At 47.0% G+C, this 27879-nt stretch overlaps 1 protein-coding gene across 5 annotated transcripts in view; it reads right to left on the reverse strand.

Annotated features, from left to right (window-relative positions):
• Positions 1–25534, reverse strand: part of LOC144170290 (basigin-like) — a 323955-nt gene extending 298421 nt beyond the window's left edge. For all 5 annotated transcript variants that reach the window (XR_013322597.1, XR_013322595.1, XR_013322596.1 and 2 more), the window contains exon 1: positions 25132–25534. Coding sequence is in view for 1 of the 5 variants with exons in the window: in XM_077699985.1 (XP_077556111.1) it covers positions 25132–25273 (142 nt within the window). In the remaining 4 variants the exon portion in view is untranslated. The remainder of the gene's footprint in view (positions 1–25131) is intronic.
• Between the last annotated feature and the right edge of the window lie 2345 nt (positions 25535–27879).

Consider the following 27879-nt stretch of genomic DNA (forward strand, 5'->3'; position numbering starts at 1 on the left):
TTTATGCCTCTACAGCGCCTGTTCCGAAAGCATTTCCGCCATAACAAACAGCGTATGGGCACTAAATATATATATAGGTAAACCTTCCCAAACGATTTCAACTATTGGCATGGCTCATATATGGTAACATTGTTCAGCGCAAACGAAACCATCTTTTTTTTTATTTTGAGAAAGAGGGGGAATAAAATGATTACGTTACTAAATCACTCCTCCAGAAAAGTCATGCGTTACGTCATCGCCCTCAGCTACGTCCGAGTCTGCTTCTCATTGTTCGCTCCCTTTTCACCTGCCATGTGGTGACCTCATTTCTGCGAGTAAATTCTGAACCGACAGATTTTCTGCCTTCGACGTGAGCGGCATGCAGAGGTCACCACATACACGCACGTGACGCCTGAAACAATCGGCCGTCGTCTGGCAGAACCGCTCTTCACTTTCTTTTCGACAGGAACGCTGACAAGCTGCCGTTTGGCAGACGCACAAGTGTTGTTTGCTGTCGCGCACGTCGCTACATGGGTTGTGAACGAGGCGGGCTTGTAGAAGCTGACTGGCCTGAAGACGGGCGTGGAAAGTTCTGGAAGTTAGCTCAGGGTGACTCTGCAAGGATCAGGTCGCATACGTGCCGGCAATTTCCGTGTCGTCAGTAGCTGTGACGCATTTATAATTTTTTGTCGTCGATACAAATATCTCCCGATTTTATTCGCGGTAAATAACACCGACACGGGATGGCTTCATGCCAGCTAAAGGGGCCCTGCAACACTTTCGATAAGCGCTTTCACTCTTTCCTTCGCGTCTGGAAGCACTGCGAAAGCTACAGTTATCGCCGGCACGGGGCGGCATTGCGTTATTTGCTCGTCGCACCAGATACGCCTTCCGTTTCTGCTTTGTTCTTGGGGCTTTATTTTTTTTTCAGTTGCTATCGAAACGCGTTCATTGCTGCAACTGAAGAAAAACCGGCCAACAGCCGCTACATGGCCTCGGTGGCGTAATTCGGGCCGTGAAAGAGATAAAAATCTTTTGAGGTAGTTTCCAAGTAATCTGATGAGCGTGGAGCAGTAATTTTTGGTTGAGGTACTTTACGACCCCCTAATCTAAGTACTGGGTGGGTTTGGTGACTGCGTTCTGCAAGCATTTAAGATTTCAAAAAAAGTTGAAAGAAGTGTCAGGGTCCCTTTAAAGGGCCAAGCCCCTTAGGGGCTTGGCCCTTCTCCTGTCGTCATCGTAGTAATCGTCATTCGTCTCATGTAGTCACGGTACTAAAACACCAAGAAACTCGCTTACTCCTCGCGCTAGAACGTAACGCGTAAAAAAAAACAAAAAAACACCGGAGTGCTCGTTTACACCTCGCGCTGGAGAGCTTCGTGCTTCTAAGACAAGACACTTTTGCAGTAAAGCTGTATACCTCTACCCCCCCCCCCCCCCAACTGTTTCACCCCCGTTGGCAAAAACTCCAAGGCGCCAAGAATACACTTATACACTACTGGCTTCGCCCCTCACCAGGTTTCTCGTTAGTGGAGATGGCCCGGGATTTTCGTTAGCGCTGTTACCGTTTCCCATCGCAGGTGGCGTAACGATACCGCTGAAAAACTACTCTCCGCTCACGGTTGTTTTGTCATCGATACGAAGATCTCCCGATTTTATTGGTCCTATATAAAACCATCACCGGCTGGCTTGATGCCAGTTCAAGCTAGCTGAATTTGATGTTGTCTAAAAATATGCGCTGACAGTAAGTCACATCCAATGGGTTTTTTTTTGTAAAAACGTCTGCTGTCGAATAATTACATAAACGCACATACGTCTAAGCAATGTCAACACAATAAATACCCAGTTTTAAGCATTTTCTTTCTTCATAAAAAGGATATATCATCGCAAGATCTCGCGCCCGGAAGCCAGTTTACGCGGTCAGTCAAGCTGCAGGCGTTAACCTTTATAGCCGGCAAAATGGCAGCTTTTTGTAGAAACAACTGCGGTCCCCTTCTCAACGAGTCCGCTGAAGTTGGCCTGCCATAAGAATAATTTAGAAGCCATAAATATTAGAACGCCTGAACAAGCGAACTAGGAAGGGCTAGTTGATGCATATTGAGACTGGGGGAAAAGAAACCTACACTACAAACCCAGTGGGGGTATATCACTTGGCTCTATCTCATTTGTAACGCTATGTTTTTTTCTCCCAACTCACATTAAAACTCCATTTATATGTGGATTTTACTGCGGCACCATATGCGAACAGGTGACCGGGAAATTGGTTGAGCGGCAAAATAAAGCGAAAAGACGCCGAGAAACGATTATTTGTCTTTGTGTAGAAACGTTGGTGACGTTCAAAGCGTGCCTGGTCTTTCATTTCCTTCATTGTAAAGCCGTTCTATAGCTTGTTTTCCATGAGCAAAAAGGTGGCGGAGGGTTTCAATTGCTTTGAAGATATATATTTAACGAGAGACTACGCAGATTAAGTAAACGGATCTTGATCTCATGTAGCTCTCCCATTTACTGTTTATACCCGCCGCGGTGGCTCAGTGGCTAAGGCGTTGCGCTGCTGAGCACGATGTCGTGGGTTCGATTCCCGGCCGCGGCGGCCGCTTTTCTGATGGAGGCGAAAAGCAAAAACGCCCGTGTGTACGAGATTTCGGCGCACGATAAAGATCCCCAGGTGGTCAAAATTAATCCGGAGCCCTCCACTACGGCGCGCCTCATCGCCTGCGTTGCGTCGGCGCGTTAAACCCTACAATCAATCATTTACTGTTTATATAGGTAGCCTGTGTGCCCTCACAAAGCTACCTAGCTTCTTCAAAGGCGTGCACTGGGAAAAATTTTTTTGCGCCTTGGTCCGAAAGAAATCGGGAACCTAACTCTGAATAGGGGAGATATAGGAAATAACGCGCTAAAGTTCCTGTATATAACTCCCCTAGAGGAGCATATATGCACAGTAACTCTAGAGAGTGCCACTTAGTGGGACTCTTCCATGTTCAGGAGGCACCTACACACTAAACGATTTGTTTATTTCTCCATACATGATAACCTTGGGGGGAAAACATCAATGAAACGGCTTTTTACTGTCTCATCGGACCCGTTTACCAGTGGAAGCAAGCGGTAGTTTATCGCGCAGCGAAAAAGAAATAAAAAAAAATTAAAGCCGTTCAACTCGATATGAAAGCTGTCGGAACTAAGTGCAGAGCAAGGATTCGCTGTAAGGGGTTGTAGCGCCGTTATCCCTTCACTGCTACCCCCCATCACGCTCTTCGCCGCCCTGTCTCACTCTTCTTTTGATGAATGGAACGGAGGTTCGCCCAGTGCAATGTAAATTTCCCGCCTTCGCAGTGCTCGCGCTCTCCCTGCCTGAAACTGCGCCAGCGGGAGTTCTGTTTTTTTTTGTTTTGTTTTTTTGATTGATTGTAGGGTTTAACGCGCCGACGCAACGCCGGCGATGAGGCGCGCCGTAGTGCAGGGATCAGGATTAATTTTGACCCACTGGGCATCATTAACGTGTGCCAAAATTTCGTACACACGGGGATTTTTGCTTTTTGCCTCCACTAGAAAAGCGGCTGCTGCGGCCGGGAATCGAACCCGCGACCTCTTTCTCAGCAGCACAACGCCTTAGCCACTGAGCCACCGCGGCGGGTTCTGTTCTCTTTGCGCTTGCTTTTCCTCCCGCACGTGCCAGGGTCGCACTGCCACTTTTTTTCGCTTACTGCCATACAAACCAACCCAACGAGCGTTCCTAAGGAAATGAACGCGGTCGCTGACGGTTAATTACGTATAATTTGCCTCAAATGTACCTGCAATATATATATATATTTTTGCGCTAAACAACGGGGAGATGTATGATGAGCGCCAGCGGTTCACGAGTTTCGAACGGTTATGACTATATAAACCGCTTCGCTTTCGAAGCCTCTGTGGGACGCCGCTACGACGGCACTGCGCTACGACGGTACGCCGCGGGGCTCTACTTGGGTCCAGCGAACGAGTTATGACGGCAAGGTCAGCCGCTTAAGTGCTCTTCACTTAAATATCAACACACACAGCAAACCCGTGTGCTCAGAAGACAGCAAGCGAGATGTGAATGCAAAACTTATCACGAGACAAAAAGTGGATGACGAGAAAGGAATGGGGGGAAACTGCCGGTGACTGACAAATGTCTCTCTTGCAGCGACCCAGATGCCCAAGCAGCGACGTGCGACCGCAGCCGTAGGCCTACCGAACCAAGCGAAGGGGTAGGCAACTCGTATTACGTCGTCACCAGGTGCGCTGCAGCGCTTGCGTTTTATGGTAATGGGAACCCCTGCCGCCGCCTTTCATTCGATGCACGTTTATACCAGAACCCCTACCCTAATCCATTCACGATTTATTTTATTCCAATCACCCGCATCCCCTTCTTTTTTGCACGCCATCTAATATAACTTTCGGATAAATGTTCCGCACTTGTGTCAGGCTTCAAAGACGTCGCCTCTCCTTCACGCCCGAGCGAGTTCACTTCACCTGAAAAGTACTGATGCGCTTTTTCTGCCGCGCGCGTTGATAATAGAAAACAAAAGAAGAAGACAGACAAAGTGAATGAAGGCGACGATATTGCGCTGCCCGTTGTTTCAGTTCTCCGAATCGGCTTACTGAAATCCGCCACGATACAGTTACCGCCGATCTACCGGTGCACGTAACCGCTGCCTGGTTCGTCGATCCAGGATTTCAACATTTAATGTTAGTTCACTTGCGCCGAAAGTGTCAACAGATAAATCAGTGGGCAGCCCAATTATCTAGAGAGAAGTATCCTCTTCAATTAAAGCACCGCGTGTCGATAACGTCTTCGGCTACGTGCAGGTTGAAGCACGGGATTTTCTTCGGCATAAAGATCTCGTGTCAAAAAAGAAATAATAATAAAGAACTCAGGTAATTCTGGTATTTTTCTCCTTCCACTCTGCCTTTCCTTTTCTTTTTCTTTGAGGCTCAAAGGAGTCGTGGGACGAATGGAAGCCCGCACGCAATGGTTTTGTATTCCGCAAGGGCGTCGTGTTTCACGTGGACGTGTATACTTTGTATTTATTATCACGCAGTTTATTATCTGTTTATTATCGTGTTGTTTATCTCATTTCTTATCTTATTGTCAGTCTAAATATTGATATTACTTTTATCCCGCTTGAAGGCAGGTTAATTCATTATCTCGCCGTGGCAGCCGCGTCACTGACCTTATTCTTGCCGTTCTGCCAACTTTTATCGCCCAGCGTCATACACACGCAACTCCAGTATTGAAGGTTAGGGCTTATGCCTGCGCGTGTCAAGTTGAAAGCCATTTCACTAAGGTGAGTGTGAATGGCAGAGCTCGAACGGGGGGAGCGTTGCTTGAACGGGCCCGGTAGCAGGCGACGCGTTTAGGACATTACCTTCTGCAGCGCCACACACCGGCTATCCTGAGTGTTGCTTAACAACGCGTTTTCTTGCTCGCGCGGCATTCTTTCCCTCTGTGACCTTCGCTGGGAGGCTTCACACCCCAAACAGAGCGACGTTGCTTAGCAACGCTCTTTCTCGGCTGCCGCCGACAGCTGCTGTCGAGGCATGCCGACGTCTTGAAAAAACAGCACGTTCCTTTTACGATGTTTCGCGGCCTTGAGTTTGAGATTGATTGATTGATTGATTGATTGATTGATTGATTGATTGATTGATTGATTGATTGATTGATTGATTGATCGATCGATTGATTGATTGATTGATTGATTGATTGATCGATCGATCGTACCTGTCCACTGACTGAACTGTTCGTGTTCGAGTTAATAAGCCGTTAAAATACAGGCACATTGATTTTGCGGTTACATGCGCTCTTGACAGGTAGATTCAACAATGGGGATATGTGCTTACGCGTGAAAAAAAAACGATACATTTCATTTCAAGCAACTTCTTGCGAAAATAAAAAAGCAAAACAGCAAGAAAAGCACAAGCAAAAAAGCAAAAGAATGCTAACGGACAAGGTTAGCCCCCTAGATTAATTCCAAGTTCGAACTGCCGCCCAAACGCGCCAAAACTACACCTCAACTAAGAGTTGCGCGAAAGACGAAGGGTTTGGATGCATTTAGTGCCCCTGCGTTTTTTATAACATACCCCGTAAAGCTGCAGAAAGCGCTCCTGTTTCCCAGAAACTTCTAATTAAAGCGCACGTAGGGGCATCCATGCCGCCGTAGCCAATGAGCGGGCATGGTGGCATAGCTGAACGGATTTCTTGTGAGGCGAACGAATAAGGTAAACCCGATGGAGGAGGTGTAATACGAAAATGAAACGGATTTTTAAAAAATTAACTCGGTTGTAATAATTAAGATCGCCGCTAATGCGAAACTAAAACCTCCGATTTGTTCAGTTTCGCTAGCTTCTCCACGCCCCCCTAAGGGGCCTTCAAAGGCTCAATAAAATGTTGGTGCCTCCTCAAACGGAACTTTCCGCAAATAAAGTTGACGAACGCAGCAGACTTAACTGTTCTTTTTTAAATGCCTGTTATAGAAATTGCATGGAATCCCAACGACACGTACTCGTGCATGGGAGTCCGGTGCAAGATAACATGAGCGCATCGAAGCAACGCTTTTAACAAACGAAGTCAACAGAAAAGTTCTGGGTAAAATGTGCTCTATTAAGATGAAAAAAAGATTCTATCTACAGAAATCCTGGGTTCTGTAGCCACTTCCGAGGGCCGAACAACAGAGATTCTTCGCTTGTTTTTCCAGATTGATGGTCCGTATTATTTCCCAGCCGACGTAGCCAGTAATTTTCTCATGCTATTTTTCTGAGTTTGGAGGTAACGGTAATGCGGACACGAAGACCTTGGTTCCGCTGTGGGTAGCCCATGTGGCATTATTAAAAAAAAAAAAAAAAGGTTCCTCTTTTTTAAAGGCGAAATTTCGTCACTGGTAGTGGCTCAGTGGCCGATTACAAAAGACAGCTCAACGCGGATACCCTCGTCACAGCGAAAGACAAAAGAAACAGCCGTCTAGACCGCGTAACAGGAACCGAGAAAGGGAGTGAGGGAGGGAGGGAGGCAAAAACGAGCGCCCAAAATCTTCGCCATTGTGAAATTCAGCGCGGAAAGCGACCCTAACCAAATCCCGCTCCCGCCTTTCCGAGAACTGAGCTTACACGGCCTAAATTTCCACGAAGGCCACCGCGAATAAACAGCTCGGCGTACGCGCGTCAGGCATCCCAATCAGACGGGGATCTGGGCGCTCGAAGCAATGCCAGCAGCTCGGCGAGGCAGTGCAGCGAAGACGAGCCGCAGCCTTTCGGCACGAAAGAGCAGAGTTGACAGTACACGGTCTGCTGGAATCGCGTCCCATGGTGTAATAACGTGCAGTGCACAAACACCACGGCGACCCAAGCGCAGTTTACTTTATTCTCCCGTTTTGTCCTTTTCCCCCGGGGGGGCAACGAGTTGACTCCGCAACGAAGTCGCCTCGTTGTGCGTGATCGCAGAAGCGAGAATGAAGGGCGAGGGGGGAGGCGTCGTTTGCGGGCGGCATGGAGCCAGGCTGTCGTCGAGCGCGGCATATCCAGAAATAGTACAGCCTCGGGCGACCTAGAGAGGAACGTCTTTACGCGTTGCGGAGGACGCTTGCGCGCTCCGGAGCCCTATAGTGACAAGACGCGTATACGATGCCGTCGGGTTAGGGGATGCCGGTGTCGTCGCCGCTGCCGAGGGGAATTTACGGCGCGACATTTTCGCGCCGTACCCGCAGGAATGACGCTGGAATCTGCCCCTGAGATGATCCCTTGGAGCTGCTTGTTCGGCCAGGCCAAGCCCGGTTCTGTCTGTTGTAGTTTTTGGGATTCTCGCGCGTGCTCTTTCGGCGTTGTCGACAGTGAGTGTGGACACTGTGTGTATACGTCCGCCTCAGCAACTGTGTTTACTAGGCACTCCACCAGTACTCTCTCTCTCTCTCTCTCTCTCTCTATATATATATATATATATATATATGTGTAGTCTGAGTGGCGCTGGCTACCACCCTCAAGCGTCAGATACAGTTGTAGTAACTATAAATACCCCAGAAAGTGAGGGAGGACACAGTCGCCCAGATAGCCGAATTGGTAAGGCATTCGAGATCTAATCGAAAGGCGTGGGTTCGGTCCCCACTCTGGGCGCGTGTTTTTCTTTCTTTCTCACGTAATTAATATTAATAATAATTAAAAAAAATGTAACGTCACTAACGGTAAAAAAATATTCTAACCATTCCCTGCCTTCTTTGGCGTTGTAGACTGCCGAAATTTCTTTCTGTATTTCCTAACGAGCCCCTCATTTCCAAACCCTATTATCGTGCGAAAGCTAAGCGAGGGCCTCGGTTCTGGCAGCCTTGATGCCAAGGTAGCATAAGAGGGTTTCCCGCTGGTTACCCACTTGTGACAGGCTGTAGACGTTCGCGTCACGCCCCGGGGGTTGAAAGAAGGTCCCCTTCTCCCCGTGTAGTCTGAGTGGCGCTGGCTACCACCCTCAAGCGTCAGATACAGTTGTAGTAACTATAAATACCCCAGAAAGTGAGGGAGGACACAGTCGCCCAGATAGCCGAATTGGTAAGGCATTCGAGATCTAATCGAAAGGCGTGGGTTCGGTCCCCACTCTGGGCGCGTGTTTTTCTTTCTTTCTCACGTAATTAATATTAATAATAATTAAAAAAAATGTAACGTCACTAACGGTAAAAAAATATTCTAACCATTCCCCTATGCCTTCTTTGGCGTTGTAGACTGCCGACATTTCTTTCTGTATTTCCTAACGAGCCCCTCATTTCCAAACCCTATTATCGTGCGAAAGCTTAGCGAGGGCCTCGGTTCTGGCAGCCTTGATGCCAAGGTGGCATAAGAGGGTTTCCCGCTGGTTACCCACTTGTGACAGGCTGTAGACGTTCGCGTCACGCCCCGGGGGTTGAAAGAAGGTCCCCTTCTCCCCGTGTAGTGTTGAGTGGCGCTGGCTACCACCCTCAAGCGTCAGATACAGTTGTAGTAACTATAAATACCCCAGAAAGTGAGGGAGGACACAGTCGCCCAGATAGCCGAATTGGTAAGGCATTCGAGATCTAATCGAAAGGCGTGGGTTCGGTCCCCACTCTGGGCGCGTGTTTTTCTTTCTTTCTCACGTAATTAATATTAATAATAATTAAAAAAAATGTAACGTCACTAACGGTAAAAAAATATTCTAACCATTCCCCTATGCCTTCTTTGGCGTTGTAGACTGCCGACATTTCTTTCTGTATATATATATATATATATATATATATATATATATATAACACAGAAATAAGGGTTGGCAGTCGAGAAAACCTCGGAAAGCAAAGGGGAGGATGTGGTAGATCATTGAAACAGATTAAGAATTTGGAAAGAAAGAAAGAAAGTGAAGAAAAAATGCCCACCTGGCGGGCATTTTTTCTTCACTTTCTTTCTTTCTTTCCAAATTCTTAATCTGTTTCAATGATCTACCACATCCTCCCCTTTGATTTCCGAGGTTTTCTCGACTGCCAACCCTTATTTCTGTGTTATTTTCAACGAGCCCCTCATTTCCTATATATATATATATATATATATATATATATATATATATATATATATACACATCCCAACCTCTTCAATTTTAGTCGATGCACAGTCACCTCTCCGTTCGCAGGAGGCATAGCCCGGGCCTCTTCACGCACAGCGCAACGTACAGCGCCCACTTCGTCATATACTCATGAGGCGGCAATCCATCCTGCTGCGGCAAATACAGACTAACAAACTACCCACCGCTCATACACCATTTCTGAAATCTACCCCTCACCCTCACCGGTTCATTCTTCGTAAGGTTACCCCGACATTTCCATCAATCAATCAATCAATCACGTTTTTTATTGTGCTATACATAAATGCATGCTACACGTTATCGGTTGTTATTGGCACCCAAAGTTGACCTGCCTATCCAGCCAAATTTCACCATACTGGAAGGGGAGGCTGGCTCACCCAGCGCAGTGAATCAGCTCCTGATGGCGCCCAACGCTGGGGGAAGCCTTGACCACAGCTTCCCAAGATCGTTCCGTGTACTAAGGTTGCATAGAAGAAAAATTAGGTTTATTTTCTTACGTTTCTTTCGCGAATGAAGGCCAGAGCGAGCGTGGTCTAGACACCTTCTAGAATGAAGTCGAATCAAAGGTCATCGAATAGGGTACCTGACGCGATTCTTTCGCCAAAGCCCATGAAGGGAGGCTGTGAATCTGCCAGCAGCAGCAACACCCCCGTCCAAGCAGTTATCAATCTTCTCACTCATTAAACTCAGGCCTATGTTGAGAAAAAAAAAATGAAGCGTACGTAAGTAAAATTCGATCGAGAGAACGTCGCTGAGGCTTAGCCGACCGGAAAATGCGTAAATGTCAAGTGGAGTCCCTGAGGGTCATGTTTATCTGAAAGGAGAGCTTAAGTAATTTATCATTATGCTAATGCGCACCACGGGAAAGCTATGTAGCTAGTGTAGTCACCACATGGGTGCCTATATAAGGCTGAAACACAGCTCCAACAAAAACAAACAGGACCAGCGTGAACTTTACTCAAACATGATTAATGTGTTGTGATGTTGCCATGTTGTATTGTGGCTCAAAATGAATGTGTTGTGAAATGTACGCCATTTCAGAATCAGCTTCTATACTCGCTGCATTTACTTATCGAATTTACTTAATGGTGAGAGGATATGGTTCCGTTGAAAGCACCCAAGGCATAACGCTGAAACGACAGTAAACTCATCAACAAATTTGCAACTCAAATTAGGCTGGTCGGTGTGACGTCAGAGATAACGCCATTGCTGGCGAATAACTTATTGCAGCTGGCATTGTGCTTTGCGGGGACTCGAAAGGGCGCAGTATGCCCCGTTGTGCAAAGGCCCTTAACAATACAAAACCAATCAGAAGAGTCCAGCTTGAGTGCCCCGCCACCTGCAGTTAGACCTGCAATGAATCGCAGGAAAACATAACATAAAAAAGTTTACAGTGTAACCGGTATAAATAGGAGTCGCCATTCAGAGAACTGTCCATAATTTTAAAGAGCGAGAAAGAGGGTAAACGTTTGTTTGAGCAAACGGTGGTGGTGGAGCAGTTACTCGGTGGGGGTGAGTTAGTTGGCTTCAGTCCAGCAAGGTCTACCCTTGGGCCTTGGCTGCAGCCCTGGCACGGATGACGTCATTCAAAAAACTGAGAGATGCCCAGAGTGAAGTGCGGCGAATTTCAGCGCCACCAGAATAATTTCGCAGACCGTGTTATACGTTCACGAGGGATTCTTTGCAGGGGCAGACGCTCAACAACTATGAGTGGTATCCTTTCATCCCCTGCCCATTGCACTGCCAGTGACGGCAACATCTCGCAGCCCGGAAAAATACTGTGGCCACGCCATCTTTTACCAAACACCAGCGCACTCTGGCGGAAGTCACAGGTCACATAAAAATATATATATTTATACACCCGCAAAGCACAGCTTGAAGTTCAGGACGTATACGCTCACGTGTAAAGTTGAATGGCGTTTAACTAAGGCGAAACGGCATCAGATACAAATATACATACACATACATATACGTGTAATACATATACGTATACATAGACATATACGTGACAAATATATATAGCCACGTAAAAAAATGCGCGCCAATCCACCCTGTGAAGGTGGTTGGAAAGCGAAGCTGTAAACGACACCCACAACAATTACCCATACGACGTCACTTGAATTCACACACGAAGATCTACAAAGAGTGAAACCAGAGACAAGTGAAATGCACTTAACCACATCCGTTATTATTTCAAAGAGCTATTTTTGCTAAGGTTAAATTAATGCATGATTCATGAACGCCGGTTCATTGAGTTGCATGGGTGACGCACATGAGTGGAAACTCTTTGTTTATAAAATTAAAGGAAGCTCAAACACGGTGTTAGGTCGATCTTACTTCTCCTCAGTTTCTGCCGCAGCCGACGGGGGAGACTTGATCGACGGCAGAAACGGAGAAGTGAGATTCCATGCATTGGTGCGAGCTTCCTGTAATTTTTACTAACTCCTAGCGCATGCGCAAGGCACGGACATGGACGCTACTCATGTCCTGTGCGGAGCGCACAGCGGCGCGAGAGGTCGCGTGACGCTATCCCGTGGCATTCAGCGAGAAAGCAGGGTGTAAACCCGCAGGTATGCTCGGTGAGGACACCGTCTGTCTCCAAAGTCTCCGCATGAGTACGTAGCTTTGAAAAAATGGTATCGTAGCTAAATCGGTAAGAAAACGGGCTCTCGCTCTGTTTCTATATTTCCTGGCGGTGCCAGTAATTTCTTTTATTTGTACGCGAGAGTTTTCTGTTGACACCAACGGTCGCAACAGAATGCTTGGGGGGTACAGGTAAAAAGCAAAAGTGTCACAATTTGCTATTACGTGACACGCCTGTCCTGACACGGCATTTGCCAAAAGCATAGAAGAGGTTCCTTTCTAGAGAGAAAGGGAGAGAGATGGAGGGAGAGGGGGAGAGGGAGACGCGTACATCATAAGTACCCGCTCTCGCTCCATACACACACCCTCGCACACAAACGCGCACAAACATGCGCTCCGCATGTAATCACCAAAATCACAACCTGAGCAGGCCTGAGCAGGCCTCCAAACAGGAAGGAAAAGCAATACACGATTTCTGCATGGTGCAGAGAAATGTTTTACGCGAACCAACATTTCCCTAACGCATTTTTCAAGGCAGAAAAAAAAAGAGAGACAGACAGAAAGGAAGACAGTGCTAAAGACGAGCTGAAGTTTAAAACCGCGCACGGAAGAAGCCGCTTCGCGCTTCTGGGCGATAAAACTGCGGCAGCGAGGACGGAAAAAGAACAGACATAAACAGCCGAGTGGACAATATAAACTTTCCAGCATAGAAAAAAATTAAAGACGAAGTGCCACGCTCGCCAATGTGGTTTTCTATGGAATGCTCAGTACAGTATGAAGCTCACGGAGTTTTATAGCCTGCGGTTTTCTGCGTTTATGAAGGCTTTTGTAATGTTTTGTGATGTCCCTTTGCTTGCCTCAACGCAGGTGTTATAAGGGACGATTGCGTCTGTCCGCGAGAACCGTTTGTGGCCATCGGATTATTAGCCCCTGATAACAATAGCTTGGCAACATAACAGTGCATTTAGGATTGCGCCTGTGTGCGATTTAGCATGTGCGCGTGCCGGTGTTTCCGCCGTCTTTTGCTGGTCCATTTTCATGATCCGACCCGGGATACTAACACCTTCTTCAATCACGACTAACGAACAAAACATTTTAATGAATAGCTTGATTTTAGTTTTATCACCCTAGCTTTAGTACTGTCGTCACTGTATTCATATCAGTGTAATCTACCGATTCGGATCCAACTTGATTTTTAAAAGAAGCTTTAGTGTCCTGACGGATGCCATTGCAGGGCAATACACCCTGCAGGAAAGACCACTTTTTCCGATGATCATGATGAATGATCATGGGTAAAGTGAAAAAAAAAAAAGTACTCTCCCCGTGGCCGGAATCGAACCACGGGTGTCTCGCTTTATGAGGCCAGCGTCTATCCTACTGCTCCTCTATTTCGACATGGTCGAAGCGGACGCCAAACTGCAGGTACCAATTCGCGCTGTACACCCCCAAACGTTAGGCCTACGGAATGCACACCCGGGAGTTGCCGTGGGTATTATAGAAAAGTGGTGCTTACCTCCAGAGTAGCGCATATTCGCCGTGTGAGATTGGCCAACCAAAGAATGTCTCGCGAAAAAGCTTCGCGTTCAACCACCGTCGCTGTTAGACGATGGATGATTTTTCTTTTGCGCGTCCCTTTGAAGAACGCATGTCTCAAACTTTTGTAGAATTTTCTTCGATGACAAAACGGTGCTTCGTTTAGAAATAAGTTACCAGAGCAGGCGCATTCCCTTCCCTCATTCTCTTTCATCTTTTAGTCACGCAGCAAACACACCACGAAACGGACAAAGAAACCACGAGTCTTCGACGCATGGAAAAGATCCCCGGACGGTATCAATTAATCCGTAGCCCTCCATTACGGAACGCCTCACAGCCGAAGTGTAGCTTTGGCGCCCGATGAAACACCCCGAACATTCATTTAGCCGCCTACAAAATCGACAGAACCAAGGCGGTGCTGCCACCTGGGGGAACATGTAGAAAATGGCTCCGCGATTCCCCAGTGTGGCGATCAATAAGCAAAGTGCCGGACCCATGCAGGAAAGAAAATTGTCTTTTGCTCCATGGACGGACTGGACACGCAGGCGATTGCACCTACAGTATCTTCGTTTTTACGCTGGGCATCCTCGACTTACCAGCCCTGGACAGTCCGCGGGCAGCCCGAGGGCGTCCTTCGGAGCGGATGTCCCTTAGGGACACATGGAAAAATCGAGCACCGGGACACGTCAGGGGCAGTCCGAGGATAAACCGGGAGTGATCATCGAGTAGAACCGTTGGCTGTCGTGCATACAGGCGCCGAGAGGAAAACGGAACTGTAAATGTCGCGTTCAGCCGTATAATCGTCGCACGCACATGAACGAACGATTGACCGAAGTCTTAGACTGAAATAACCTTCCTTTATCCCCACTGGTAGTGAGGCGGTCTGTTAATTAATGCTTATCAGGTGTAGCCTAAATAATGTGTACAGCAGACAATCCCACTCGCGTTTATTTACATTTATTTGTCCCGGTCTTATCTTTCTTTCTTTCTTCAGAAAAATGCTTAGTCAAGCTCCGCCAATCCCATTTTAGTATTCCCGGTTGGGGGATTCCAGAATCATTACCTGACAAAAATAAAAAGGGTTACGGGTTGGCGATACCCGTATTGACACCTGTGGCACTTTCTGTGTTAATGAGCAACGCGATTTGATACGTCGCGCTGTGATTTTTGCTTAAATAAATAAAAACATTACGCAAATGAGTAAATCCCTTATTAATTTAAGTAAAACTGAAGCGCAACCAATCATAACACGTTGCTTATTAACGCAGAAAATGCGAAAGGCATCAATACGGGTATCGCCACCCTGTACACTCTTTTTAAACATCCGTAAACAACCGTCGTTTTTTCTCATAGTAGGCACGACTGTCTTTGTAAAGTTACCTTAAATAAGGACTTTGCCCAATTTCATTTTTTCCCAGTGTTGAAGGAGAGTAAATGCTAAATTGATTTTGTGACTCCAGTACCTAATGCAAAGAGAGCAGTTCAGCCCTTTCCTCTGGGCGCAGCCAAATTAAACAAAAATATTCCCAGAGTACCGTCGTGTCGAAACACCTAAGTAACGAAGTTAGGGCCCGATCTGCCCCGAATATCCCACGAAAACAACAGACACTTTGCTCCGTTCATCATCCTGCACGGGCTTTTTGATTTGCGTGTCGCTCTCCCTATTCGCCCTGACGAAAGCGCTGTTTCGCAACTCAGCCGCCCACCTACTCGATTCGTGGTCACGTGGGGGCCACTCATTTAATTTATGGTGATCGATCAGCCGTGACCGTTACGCAAATACCTGTCGACCTGTTGGGATTCATCGTTTTCACCGGACGGCGGGATGAGAGAAATGGATGGCCCACATCCCGAGCTGCTCCACTTTAAAGGTACAGGCAAGATTGAAAGCCAGCGCCAACATCCTCCTTTCGTCCGGCACAACGTAAAAGAAAAAAAAAACTTTAACTGAAAGGGACTTCGAAGAGAAATTTCTAGCGACCTTATTGTTAAACAGAAAGGATGAATGGCCGCCACGCGCACAAAATTTGAGGCCCCATAGTAAAGATGTATGACCCCGGTTCACCCCGGCTGGTACTCGTTACTATAACGAAGCTACTAAACTGGAGCCCTATAAAAGTACCCGGATGGTTTTCATAGGTTCGATATCGGCCTGTCTATGGATGTAAAACGTTAGTTTCGTGTAATTTCGCATTTGTTGTCGTTCGTATGTTCATACCGTCAGTTTCAAAAACTCCCAGTAAATCACCGTACCCGCGATATCAACTTACGTCGAAACTTCCGCGGACAAAACCGACTGCCATGCAGTGCTTTTGCGTTTTTTTTAATGGACCATTGCGGCTTTACGGCTCTCCCATTCAAGTCTACGGGAGCGGTTTTATTACTAAGTCCCTACCTGCAATGTAGTTATTTCTTTTTTTTTTAAGAGCATAGCGTAAGTTAGGTTACCTTTATTTCGACTAGTTTCCGGGAACAAATCGGCAGTTTAAGGGGAACCCACACGTAGTCATAGACACGCTCTCTTTATTTCACCCATCCGAAATTTCAAGACTATGTTGGGAGTTTTCACGACCTATTTACGGCATCTCTTGCGGTAAAAGTGCGTTGAAAAGTGCTACTCCTTTGGGCAGTCTTCCTCCTCTCATATTATAATGTCAGCTGTGGCGGCATGCGCGGAAGAACACTGCAGAGAAAAACATAATACATTGGGTGCACGTTTAACACGTGGGAAACGTGCAAGATCGAACAAAATGTGATATATCATCAGTGAAACAAGTGAACATAAATATATCGAAAAAGGGGATAGTTCACAACCGCATGGCAAACAAGCATGACGTCAGTGCCGTAGTCTTCTAGGCGGCCGGTAAGGGCGCACGGTGTGTGTTTTCGCCACGTTTTCCCGATAAACTGATTATTTAAACTTCCGCTCAATGTTGAAAGGAGTAATTGGTTCATTTTAGGTGGACAGTGCAACGCGAGCAAATAATTCCTCCCCTAGATATTTTCAGTTCTCTTTTAAAATATTGGAATCCGCTTACAGCGACGTTTAAGCATTAAAAGTTTACAGTTACGTAAGAGGACTGTGGGTGAAATCTCGAGATTAGACAAGTAAATGGGCCGAGTTTAGAAACCATCTCGCGTTGTTAGCACGCGTCTGCGACGGATTTCAGAGCTCGCAGATTTTCCAGGCCATCACAGACCTTGACGGTCGCGTGCTTGCTGCTTTTAGTCAACTTTTGTTTCGCATTTTTTTTTTTGCTTTGGCAAATAGCTGTCGCATTGTGTTTTCGGTTTTTGCGACAGAAAGATCTCTCACGTGAGGCTCAATTCATGTAGCTCTGAAAAAAATCGGAAATAAAATTGAGTCTTGATATCAATCTACAGCGGTTAATAGGCGAACGAACGACTAATGCGGGTTCCCTTTCGACAATATGTGCCGAAAATGTCTCTCGCATTCACATCCCTCGAGTGAGCCCATACACTGGCCACTTGTTTATGCATGCACAGATTTGTCGACATTTGGGCAAACACGTACGCAAATGACGACAATAAGCAGATGTTGGTGGGACATGAAAAACAGCACGTGTGCGCCAATTGTTAGCGTTCACAGCGATTGATTTGATGCCCGTTGTCGGACACACGCGTCCCATCGTGCGCGAACAGGAATTTCAGTGTCTGACTTCATTGATTTTTCCTTATTGATAACTTCAGTACACTCTGCAAATGTTTTGAGGAAGCAAATGCGCCATTTCTCAAAAGCAGCGTGAACCAGGATCAATATTTCGGATGTTAGTATTAAGTCGAAGGACACGGCCAAAACAGTTGCGCCCGAGTTTTAAGTGCAGTAGAACTTCGGTAAGCCACGATCGCTTAAAATGAAATCTTCGTTTAAAAAGGCCGTTAAGACCAAATACAAGTCGGTTTTATTCGAAAGATTTCGTGTTCTATAGTGCTCCCAGCGCTTGTCCGGAAGCAAACGATGCTTCATTCACTACGAAATTAATCACTTTAAGCTAAAATTTTGATTCTCGCGCCAAAACATGTGTTTCAACGACGCTTGCAATGACATCATAAGAACAGGTCTTTCAGCTTAACTTGGTCTGGAGTGGAGACTTGCTTACTTTTAGTAAACCTAGATGGCGCCACCACAGTGCGGCAAGCTGTTTTCTGCCTTTGGTTTGTGTTTGTGGCCGTATTTAAACCTAGCTTGTTTTTGTTCATGGAGAAAATAATGGTTGCGTAAAACATGGTGCTCGCTGGACAGATATGGTCACGTAAGACACCGTCGCTTGCGTCAATCGGCCAGTGTCGTGTGAGATAACCCCAAATCCCCGCAGTGCTGTGCATCTAAACGAAGCATAGTGCGCGCAGTGCCAACAGCAGTGGGCATCGGTACTTCTGTGTTTACGTGCGCTTTCGTAGCTTCCATTGTTTTTTCCACAATTCTTATTGATATAAAAAGGATGCGCCCTAAATTTAAGCGCAAATCGCTCGTTCGGCAGGCTTAAGCTCTGCCTAATTTGCGTTTGCTTTTTCCGGCCTCCGTCAATCGCAGAGCTGGCTGGTATGACATCATAGGTTCTGTTGCGGGAAATGAGCTAGCGGGTCGCACGGCCATTTCCTTTTTTCCTAATTATAGAGCTGATTTTAGCGAAGCTTACGTAAAAAGTGGTGTCAGCATGATTGTAACCAGGCTATCTTTTGAATGAACCAAACTTGAATTTGAATTTTGTCTTCACCGCACCTTTAAGGGGTACGCGTGTCTCGGGGATGTTGAGTTGTGCATTTACGCAATGAATAAATATTACCTTTAAACAGAACGAAGAATTCTGAGATTCGCTGAAATATAATCTAAAACTGATCGAAAACAAATTCTGCGTTTCAAACACTCACATTCTTTTTTTTTTTTTTTCTAGGAAAAGGAATGTTCAGAAACCTTTCAGGTTTCTAAACATTCAGAACTCGGCGGCCGTGGATGACATTACGGGAAAAAAGCGGCCGCAGAGCTTAGATATTTCAGATTGATTTTTTTGTTCGCAAATCAGTTTTCACCACGGAGTAAATGGCAGGGACATAAGTTCGCGTATCAGTGGACGCGTGTGGAATGCGGCAGTTCTGTGCCTTTTACCGACAAACGTATTTAATGGTGATCTTTATTTGCTTAAATGACTTTGGAGCAACACGTGCGGCGGCACTAACACTTCGAGTGCGCTCTGAGGTAAACGGAACTTCCGTCCGAGAAACGGAAAGAATGTTCCCGATCGCTCTCGATTCCGTTCATCGATTTTCCGCAATTTTCGACAGGGGTCAGAGGCGTTTGTCAAAATAGTCAACATAGTTCACAAAATGAAACTTATCTGTAGTATTGCTTGTGATTGGGCATTGTGTCTGTGTTTTGCTCCACCATCCTTCGTTTTCTTACGTTACAGCTGAAGGTTTTCCAGTGAGACTTAATCCTACGAGTGCCGCTAGTCTGACTATGTTCTATAGCGAAAACTGTGAATGGGAAGTTGCATTAAGTTGCACCGTGGGCGCGGAACACACATGAAACTCATTGCGGCTGAAACCTACAAACTTGCAAATGCACTCCATCAGAAATCTGAAACCTGTAAAGCCATTCGGGGTGTGAGAGTGCCAATGATGATGTGTCTCTGTCCGCACTTCCGTCGCCCACAAGAACCTGTGTATGCGTCATCTCATATAGTTGAGCAAGACACCACGTGCTGGCTTTTCTCAAAAACACTACAGAATCACTATATCGAAGTACTTGTCGGTTCGGATGAACGTCAAGGCATTCCGAAGACACTTGCCTACGCGCTTCCGACCGGAAGTCCTTGCTTGCGTACTTCGCAGAAGCTGGTCTGCACTGGTACACACAACCTCTCTACACCAATCCGAAAGCTTCAGAAATAACAAAAACGGAACACGGTCAGTTGCAACAAGCACTCATACGCCATCGTGTAGCTGTCAACAGCTACGCGTCCGTGCCGCAAAATATCACCGCGACTTGTCGCTGGTCCGTTTTCCGGCGCGGGCGGTCGTGGAACGCAGCTCACCGCAACAATTCACAGAAATCAACGCAGCGCCCAAGATCAACGTCTACGCGCTTACATCGCGCATACCGCCGTGCTGTCCGGCGGGTGCGTGCATACCGCCGCGAAATCTCGCCGCTCGTGGAGCGTTCAGCGAGCACCCATTGACGTCACTCCGTGAATATGAAAATGTCGTGCGGACAGGCCGAAAGGGAAGGGGAGGAGGCGGGCATCATTTGTCGCGAAAGAGAAGCCGGTAGTTGTCTTTTATTTTTGCTTGTTTGTTCTCGGAAGGACAAGCGGCCCTCAGGGCTGCGGTGATGATCCCCGCTGGCTGGTAGGGCGACACTTTTCCCGCAGGCGACGCAACGACCTTTGGTGTGAGGGGGGCGGGGGCGGGGGGGAGCGACCGCACTTGGCGTCATCTCCTGGAGGGTGGGCGCTATGTAGTTCGCCGCATCGCGGCTGCGAGAGCGACCAGCGGGCCTCACGGCCAGCGGGACGGGGCTCGGCCTTGAGAGAAGCACCCCCGCTCTGTTTTGGGTCTGCACGCTCGCTGCGCGGCACGCAAGGTTGTACGGTACCGCCGTCCCAGCCACGCCGCCGCGCGATCGAGGAAAAAAACGGAAAGAGAAGTCCGATGCGGCGTAGCGTCGCAACGGCCAGAGCACTGTGCGAGTCGAGCTTCCTAGTTCTGAGCGCATTGCGAGCTCTTCGTTTGCGGCGGCTTCGTTTGTTTACGATTGCGTGTAAGGAAAAAGGAACCTGCTGTGGATTCGCAATATCGTGCGGAGAGCCGCGATCGGCTCATCTCACGACGTTACTGACGCGAATGCGCGAAGCCCGTCTTGGAAGCAATGGCTTCAACCTTTCAAATAAAAAAAAAAGTATTAATCGTTCTTATCAACCCCTTTAATTAATTTAAGCCTCACGAGGGTTGTAACGCACGTTTAAATGTCGCAGGAAATGCTTTTTTTTTCGTTTTCCCCCAAAAGTAAGCCATTGCGAACGGGAATATAATCTGCCACAAAGTACTCACCAGCAGCTATAGCTTTACCAACCGGGGCAGACGGAAGGGTGTGGCCTCTATGGGAAAGAAAGGATTCGTGGCAGGCAGTGTCTCAATGACCGAAACGCATTTGGAACGCTTCATTCTTATATAATAAGTAATAAAAATTAGACGTGAAACGAAGCAGTTTCCCACTTAACGAAAATCCATTGTCGGCAGCCCAGCGGTTATTAATCAGCCAAATGAGCTAAGAACCGCTCGACGCTTCGCAACGTCTTACACTAAAATGAAACCACCGGGAACTCCGAAGTGAGCCGCTTGTTTCATACATGTATGTGCTGGTTCACTAATCTCGAGCAGCAATCTCGAGCAGCACAATACAACAGATAAAAACAAGAAAACTAAACAAAATCCCCATTACCATTGCCGGCGCAAATGAGGGCACGCTCTGACATTTCCCGTTCATTGGCGCGCATTACTATACCAGTATGATATTAACTCACAGACCAGCTTTGAACATCAAGGCGATAAAGAAACACGAAGACGTTTCACCTCGGCCAATAACCTGTGTCAATATCAGCGACACATTCATAAATTACTAGGAAGATGCGTAAACGAGAAATCAGATTAAATCCGAACCTTAACGCCTTATTAAGCCAAAGGTGCATGATGTTTTAACGAATCCGGTATTTTTAAATCGATATCTCTGAAATTTTTATTCGCTTATCGTCGTCAAAATCACTGCGAGAGGTGGTGCACGTGCGAAGCCATAAAGTCCACAACAAGAAAACAGAAACATCAACAACGTGACCGACGGCCCCGGCCAGGTGCAAGGTGCTCTTTCCACAAATTCCAACTTAATCGCTGTCTCTCGGAACGCCATGTAACGAATGATTTCCCAGTGCAATATTACCATCTATCTACACCCACTACCCTAAACTGCCTTGCATTCAAGCAAATAATTTTTTCACCATTCATAAAGCAACGTTATTCAATCGCTAGCCGACTTTTTGATGTACAGCAACTTTCTCACTTAGCCCAAAGAAAGGTATTCAACCAATGCGTCCTGCCGGTCATGTTGACATACGGAGCGGAAACTTGGCGACTTACTAAACAAGAAGAAAACAAGCTTAGGTCCGCTCAACGTGCCATGGAGAGAATAATGTTAGGAGTAACGCTTAGGCACAGAAAACGAGCTACCTGGATTATGGAGCAAACTCGGATAGATGATATCATAGTTCAGGTTAAGAGAAAGGAATGGACTTGGGCTGGCCATGTATAGTACGACGAACGGACAACAGATGGACCACAAGGACAACAGAATGGACACCGCGAGACGGGACTAGAAGAGGAGGAAGGCCATTAACTCGATGGAGGGATGAAATAGGAAAATTCTGAGGCAAGGAATGGACACGGGCAGCGCAGGACAGAAACGGGTGGAGGTCAAGGGGGGAGGCGTTCGTCCTGCAGCGCTCCCTAATAGGCTGTTGATGAAGAAGAAGAAGTAGAAGAAGAAGATGATGATGATGATTATGAAGATGATGATGATGAACTTTCTGTTACCCTTCGAGTTGCACCACTACCGAAGCCTCTGTGTAAACCACCCTTGATCTACTGAACCCATAACCTTCAACCTATAACCGTATAGCAGCCATGGTAATAATCGGTGCTTCGTTAAGGTATATGACCCTTTCGGCGTGACAAAAATTGTTACTTTTGCTGCGTTATCTTGAGACGCATACTGCACACTTAAAAATGACAAAACATTAGTTTAGAATACTGCTATTTATGTTCCAACATTCGCCTCATTAAAAGCGTCAATAAAAATCTCCGCGACCCTGTTCTCTGCAAACACCTACATTGCCGCTTCATTCCATGATTCATCGCCCGCTGATCGGCCACATAAAGTCGGAATAATAATTGCCACACTAACGCATGCTTGCACTCATTTATACATCAGGCACCGCAGAAGTGAAACCACTTTCCTGCACCAAACGCTGACATTGAAGAATCCCCACAGTGCAGAACAACATTAGTAGACACTGATTTTGCCGGTATCATCTAAGCATGCAACACTAACGTCGCTGCATTTGTTGTATTTCCTGCGTATATCTTGTAACCGCTCCCCTCTGTGAAGCTCCTCTCCTTTTTGGGGTAAAATAAAAGAAATAAAATGAAATAAAGTATAAACGCCTCCCAGAAGTTGCCTCCGACATGTTGCCTCGCTTTGTCAGCAGGTAAAAGATTTGCCACAGCAAAGTTCCGCGCTCATAATTTTTGTGAATCTCTATTAATTTTTTTGCCCAACCCGTAATAAATTTCACGCATCTAAATGAAGCGCTCAGTAAAAATACAAGTGTAGTGCACGGCTGCCCCTGATTTTCTTTGAATATTTCTGCTTAAGACATGTAGATAACCCAAACAAAATTGGAATAGTTTAGCTACTAATTCATAAAGATAAAATAAATCCGATGTATGGTTTTTAAATTCACGCTTTCTGTCTTACGTTGACAGTCCGTGTACTGTCAGGGTTTTTGTTGTAGTCAATCCTAAACCTGGAGTTCCTTCTGAAGCTTCGATACTGGATGTATTTCGGACGTTATAGACCATCGGCAAGACCTTCGCATTACAATCCCAACTAAACAAATGCGGCGGTATGCTTCGGGAATTAATTACGGCTATTCAATCTTATCAATACAGCAGCGAACGTCACCTAACCGCACTTTCCGAGCGCGCCTTGCGGTATGTCAGTAGCTAAAGGACCATATCGGAGTGTCTCGAAATATGAGTTCCGCTCGGCTGACCTCGCGAACACTTACCCGACTGCGCACCATTGAAATTTCAGGGTTATTATTGCAAATATATTTCCCTGCTCGTACACATAGCGCTTCTTTTTTGTAGCTGTGTGTCCCCAATCCAGTGAAAAAAATCAATAGTTTTTAAAGTCAACTGCGCTCACTTCAGCGTTTTCAAGAGCAAATTAGTGGAGTAACGGCTAATAACTGCTCATTTTTAAATGCATAATTAACTAAGCAATAAATAAACAGAGAAGCGTTGTATTGCATGCCCGGCCGATTACTCCTCCTTCCGTGACTACTTTCCACTGAATTATTCGAGAGACGTCCGACGTTCCGCTCGCGGGACATTTATTGAAAAGAATGATTAATAACCACGTGAAAGTAGGTCTGCGTCAAATCTGTAAATTCCTGTTCGGAACTATATCTTTGAAAAGTACGCTAAAAATAAATAGTCTTTTTTTCTGGCACAGACCCCCGCTACCGTTAATTTTAACGGACTGCGCAGAGAGATACAATCGCTAAGCCCAAGGATGTAAACGTGCCGACAAAAGTAATTGGAACACGGTCTCGGAAATTCACAAAAATTTCTTCTTCCGGAAACTGCATGGCTGCATTGGTATGCGTTTAAAGGAGTTCTTTCTAAATGAAAAAGCTTCCAACCGGCATTGGTTGTCATAAAGCCAGTAAGACAATTTTTTTTTTTTGGCATTCACAAATCCTTGTTCCAATTGCTTGTGATGGCACCTGTACGCCCTCAACTGCGCTCTGTCCAACCACTCCATATTCTCATAATCATTTCTCCGCACATGCGGTCCAGATGACAGGTCTAATAAACGGCAGAGTTTAGCGCGGGCGACACCGTTCTTGGCTTGACTTTAAACGAAAACACCCATTGTTTATCCTCTGGAATTCTCAGTCACGCCAGAAAGCAGTTGCGGACTGCCGGTGTATGTCAAGCTGAGATTGGACAATGCGTTTTGAGGCGGCGCTACTAGTGCCGAGGAAGCATTGGCACACAGTCACGTATCAAGCTGCGACTCTTGAGCTGGAACGACCACCCGCGCTTTTTCTGGCTAGGGAATACCTAACGAAGGCGTACATATTCGCAGTTGTGTCATCGGTTACGGCATATCGAATGCAGACAGGCATTTGGCCCCGCCGGAAAGTCAACGGAGGGAAGACATTTTCATAAACTCCAATAAAATGCAGCCGCACAGGAACTTCGTGTAAATGAAACAATGTGTCATTTGCGGTAGCACAGCTTTGTCGTCGTTGGCACAGCGAAGAAACAGAAAAAGTGTCAGCGCAGCTGCTCGAAGTGCATTGACTGCGCGGTTGAGCAACTGATTAGTACTACACGCGGGAGCCGGAGAGAACGACCTTTAAACGTTCTTCGCCGAGAGCGAGATGAAAGGTACGGCACAGACGGAAGAAGCGAAAGGGAAGCAAGTGATCTCCAAAGCGGACCAACCGCTGTGTCAATACTAGCGCGCCACGGCCCCTCCCTTCCACGACAGCTCAAAACAGCGCGCGCGCGTCCTTTGCTTGCCGCGAGTGGATCTTGTCAAAACAGCGCAGATCGTCTGCACGTAGCAGCTCGTCACCCGCACTCACCGGCGCTGACAGCGACGCAGACGGCGATGACAATGCTCGGCCAAGTCCAAGTGCGAAGAAGGCCAGTCCGCGGGACGAGCAGCCACGTCGCCAGACGACACGCGGCGGTCGTGGCGACGGCAGGCCGACCCGCGGCCTGCATTCCTGAAGGCACCTCTTGCGCACGAAGGTGCAAGGACACCCTGCCGGCACGACGGCGTCACAGCCACACAACACGCAGATGACCCAGGCGCTTGTCTTGAGAGGGCCGACCAGCAAAAGCACACGACCGAAAAAGCAGCAGCGGCGGCAGTGGCGCCACAACACGCGCGCGAGCACGTTCCCGCGTACCTGTGCTTGGCGCTCGGAGTCCGGACTACGGTTTGTGCAGACGACGCCGCGGCGTGCAGACGACGCGCACCCAGCTGCTGCGGCGGCGTCGCGGCGGTGCCCGCGCACGCGCGATGATGATAGCGCACGGGCTGCCGCTGCCATCTCTCGGGGGTTGGCTGCAACTTGACGGGAGCTCCCGACAGCGCGTCGGTGCGGGTTCTCGCAGCTCTTGTACCTGTGAGCGCGCCTGAAGAAAACCCTCGCTCGCATCTGACTTCCAAGCGCAACGCAGTGATGCGCGAAGTACACTGAGCGTGCACTCAACCCTGCTGAGAAATAGTTGTTATTAATGAACATCTTTTTTTCGTATTTCTTCAACCAATTCAGTTTTGTTTCGTTTCAAATAAATATTTTGATGTCGAAAATCCTTTATTACTAAAATGAAGACATGGAGCTGAAGTTTCAGGTAGAGGTACATGTCGGTCGTATATTTTATGAGCACATGGCAGATGTCTTTGTAGTTACGAATACAAACCTACAAGCACAAACACAAAAATACAAGACTCCCAGCATAAAAGTCTGATCCAAGAGGCAGGGCAAATACCTCCACGAAAAGGCAGGTAAAAAGGGGTTCCCAACAACTGCACTTAAAAAGGGCTAAGCGAGGCTTAAATAAAAAAAATTGGCCGCGTATCTGCTCCTTTCGTTGCAAATGTCGTCAAAAGACGATAGTCTTTATCGGCTATTGCGAAGTAAATGCCTCCCTTCACTTTGCCGCTCACCTCTCATGTTGTTCCTCTTGCGTCGCGCTCCTCCCAAGGTAAAGAGGCCAAAGGTTTGCTTAAATCATTTTAAATTTCCCGCGTTCCCCTGCTCCAAACCGGGTGTCTCGATGCGAACGCTGCTGTACGGCGGAGACGCGCGTTAATCGAGGCGCCCTACTTCAACGTTTATAGAACCGCGTTTCCCTACTCCACGTGCGTTGCAAGCAGGACGTGGAACCTATCTAGTGGAACCTTGCGTAACTGTTGCCGGTTGATTTCTTAAAATGGCGCAAGAAGCTATAGTGGCGCGGGCGACAGTAGGCGACGGCGAAGTGAATTCTTTTTCTGCAGTTGATGAAGTATTTAATTTCGCAAAAGCAAGCATGTTTGATTTTTTTATAAAGGAACACTGCAAATATCACTTCTGTATTGATTTGCTGTCTCATATTTGCGTAATGTCTTGTTCTTCTTCAACAATGTCGACAAGTATGAACCTTACACCGGACATAGACGGGTAGATTTAGCTGTGACTATATAAGACTAATGGGCAGGCATTGTTTTGCTTTGGCCGGGTGGCTGAATCGAGTCACAGACAGACAGACGGACAGACATACAGACATACAGACATACAGACAGACCAAAATTTCTGGGTTTAAGGAGCCCAAGAAAGACTATCGTCTTTAAAAAAAACACACACGAGATACACTGCAATATTTAATCATGTTACCCGCAGAAGCACAATGCACTAACCAAAAGGTTGAAGGTTACGTTACATGGTTGTGCAGCGCGCTGAAAATATAGGAACGATTATCCGATGTCAGTCGACCAGACATTGAGTAACTTATCCACCTAACTTTCTGCGTGGGGGAATCACAAGCGGGCGTATTATCCTAAACGCGCGCGCTACGGATGCGATGGGGCAACTTCGTGGATTGCGAAACGGCGTTCACTCCGGTTAGTGGCTAGCCCATAACGTTCAGTGGATAATGAAAAAGGGCCATCAAAGACTATCTGAAGCGCGGCTTCAACTTTAAGCTCTGATAAGCCTTCCCGAGAACAATATCTGTGCAAGATTTACATACATCTGTCTGCGTCGTTGGGGTCGAAAGAACAATTATGGTATGGTTCGCAAGCGACATACATTCTCAGGATTAAGCGAAGGTGGGAGCAAGTAGACAAACCTAATTACGAGCGTAATGGTCCTAAAAAGAGAACTTATTGTGATCATGATGAACGTATGGCGCAAACACCGTCAACGGACATGCGCGTAAAAACTAGTGCGCTTTTACTCAGCGGGAATCGGACACTTAGCTGTCATTCATGCAGTATTGAAAGTTTCAGTTAGCATAGCCATGATCAACTTTGTTCCCATTAGTCATTAGTCGTGACACAGACATCACCGTAAGTTCCAAGGTTGAGGTCAGCATGATGAGGTCAGCCTACTCATGCGTATGCTGTTTATCCTTGACGCTGGGGGATAGAGTCATTGTAAAACTTCTGCGGCATCTGGATGAGGCGTTATTCAAAGATCCTCAGACCGAGCAGGGGGACAGCAACATGGCTGTCTGGGACGTTCGTATTCAAAATTACACCCCGTTTCGAGCGTTCTTCCGAAATATATAAGACGATTGTATTCCTAGATGGGAGGGTTTTCGGATCGTACAGCAGCGCC

Source organism: Haemaphysalis longicornis, unplaced genomic scaffold, assembly GCF_048455015.1.
Source record: "Haemaphysalis longicornis isolate Haplotype H1 unplaced genomic scaffold, Haemaphysalis longicornis Haplotype H1 scaffold_2, whole genome shotgun sequence".
NCBI lineage: Eukaryota > Metazoa > Arthropoda > Arachnida > Ixodida > Ixodidae > Haemaphysalis > Haemaphysalis longicornis.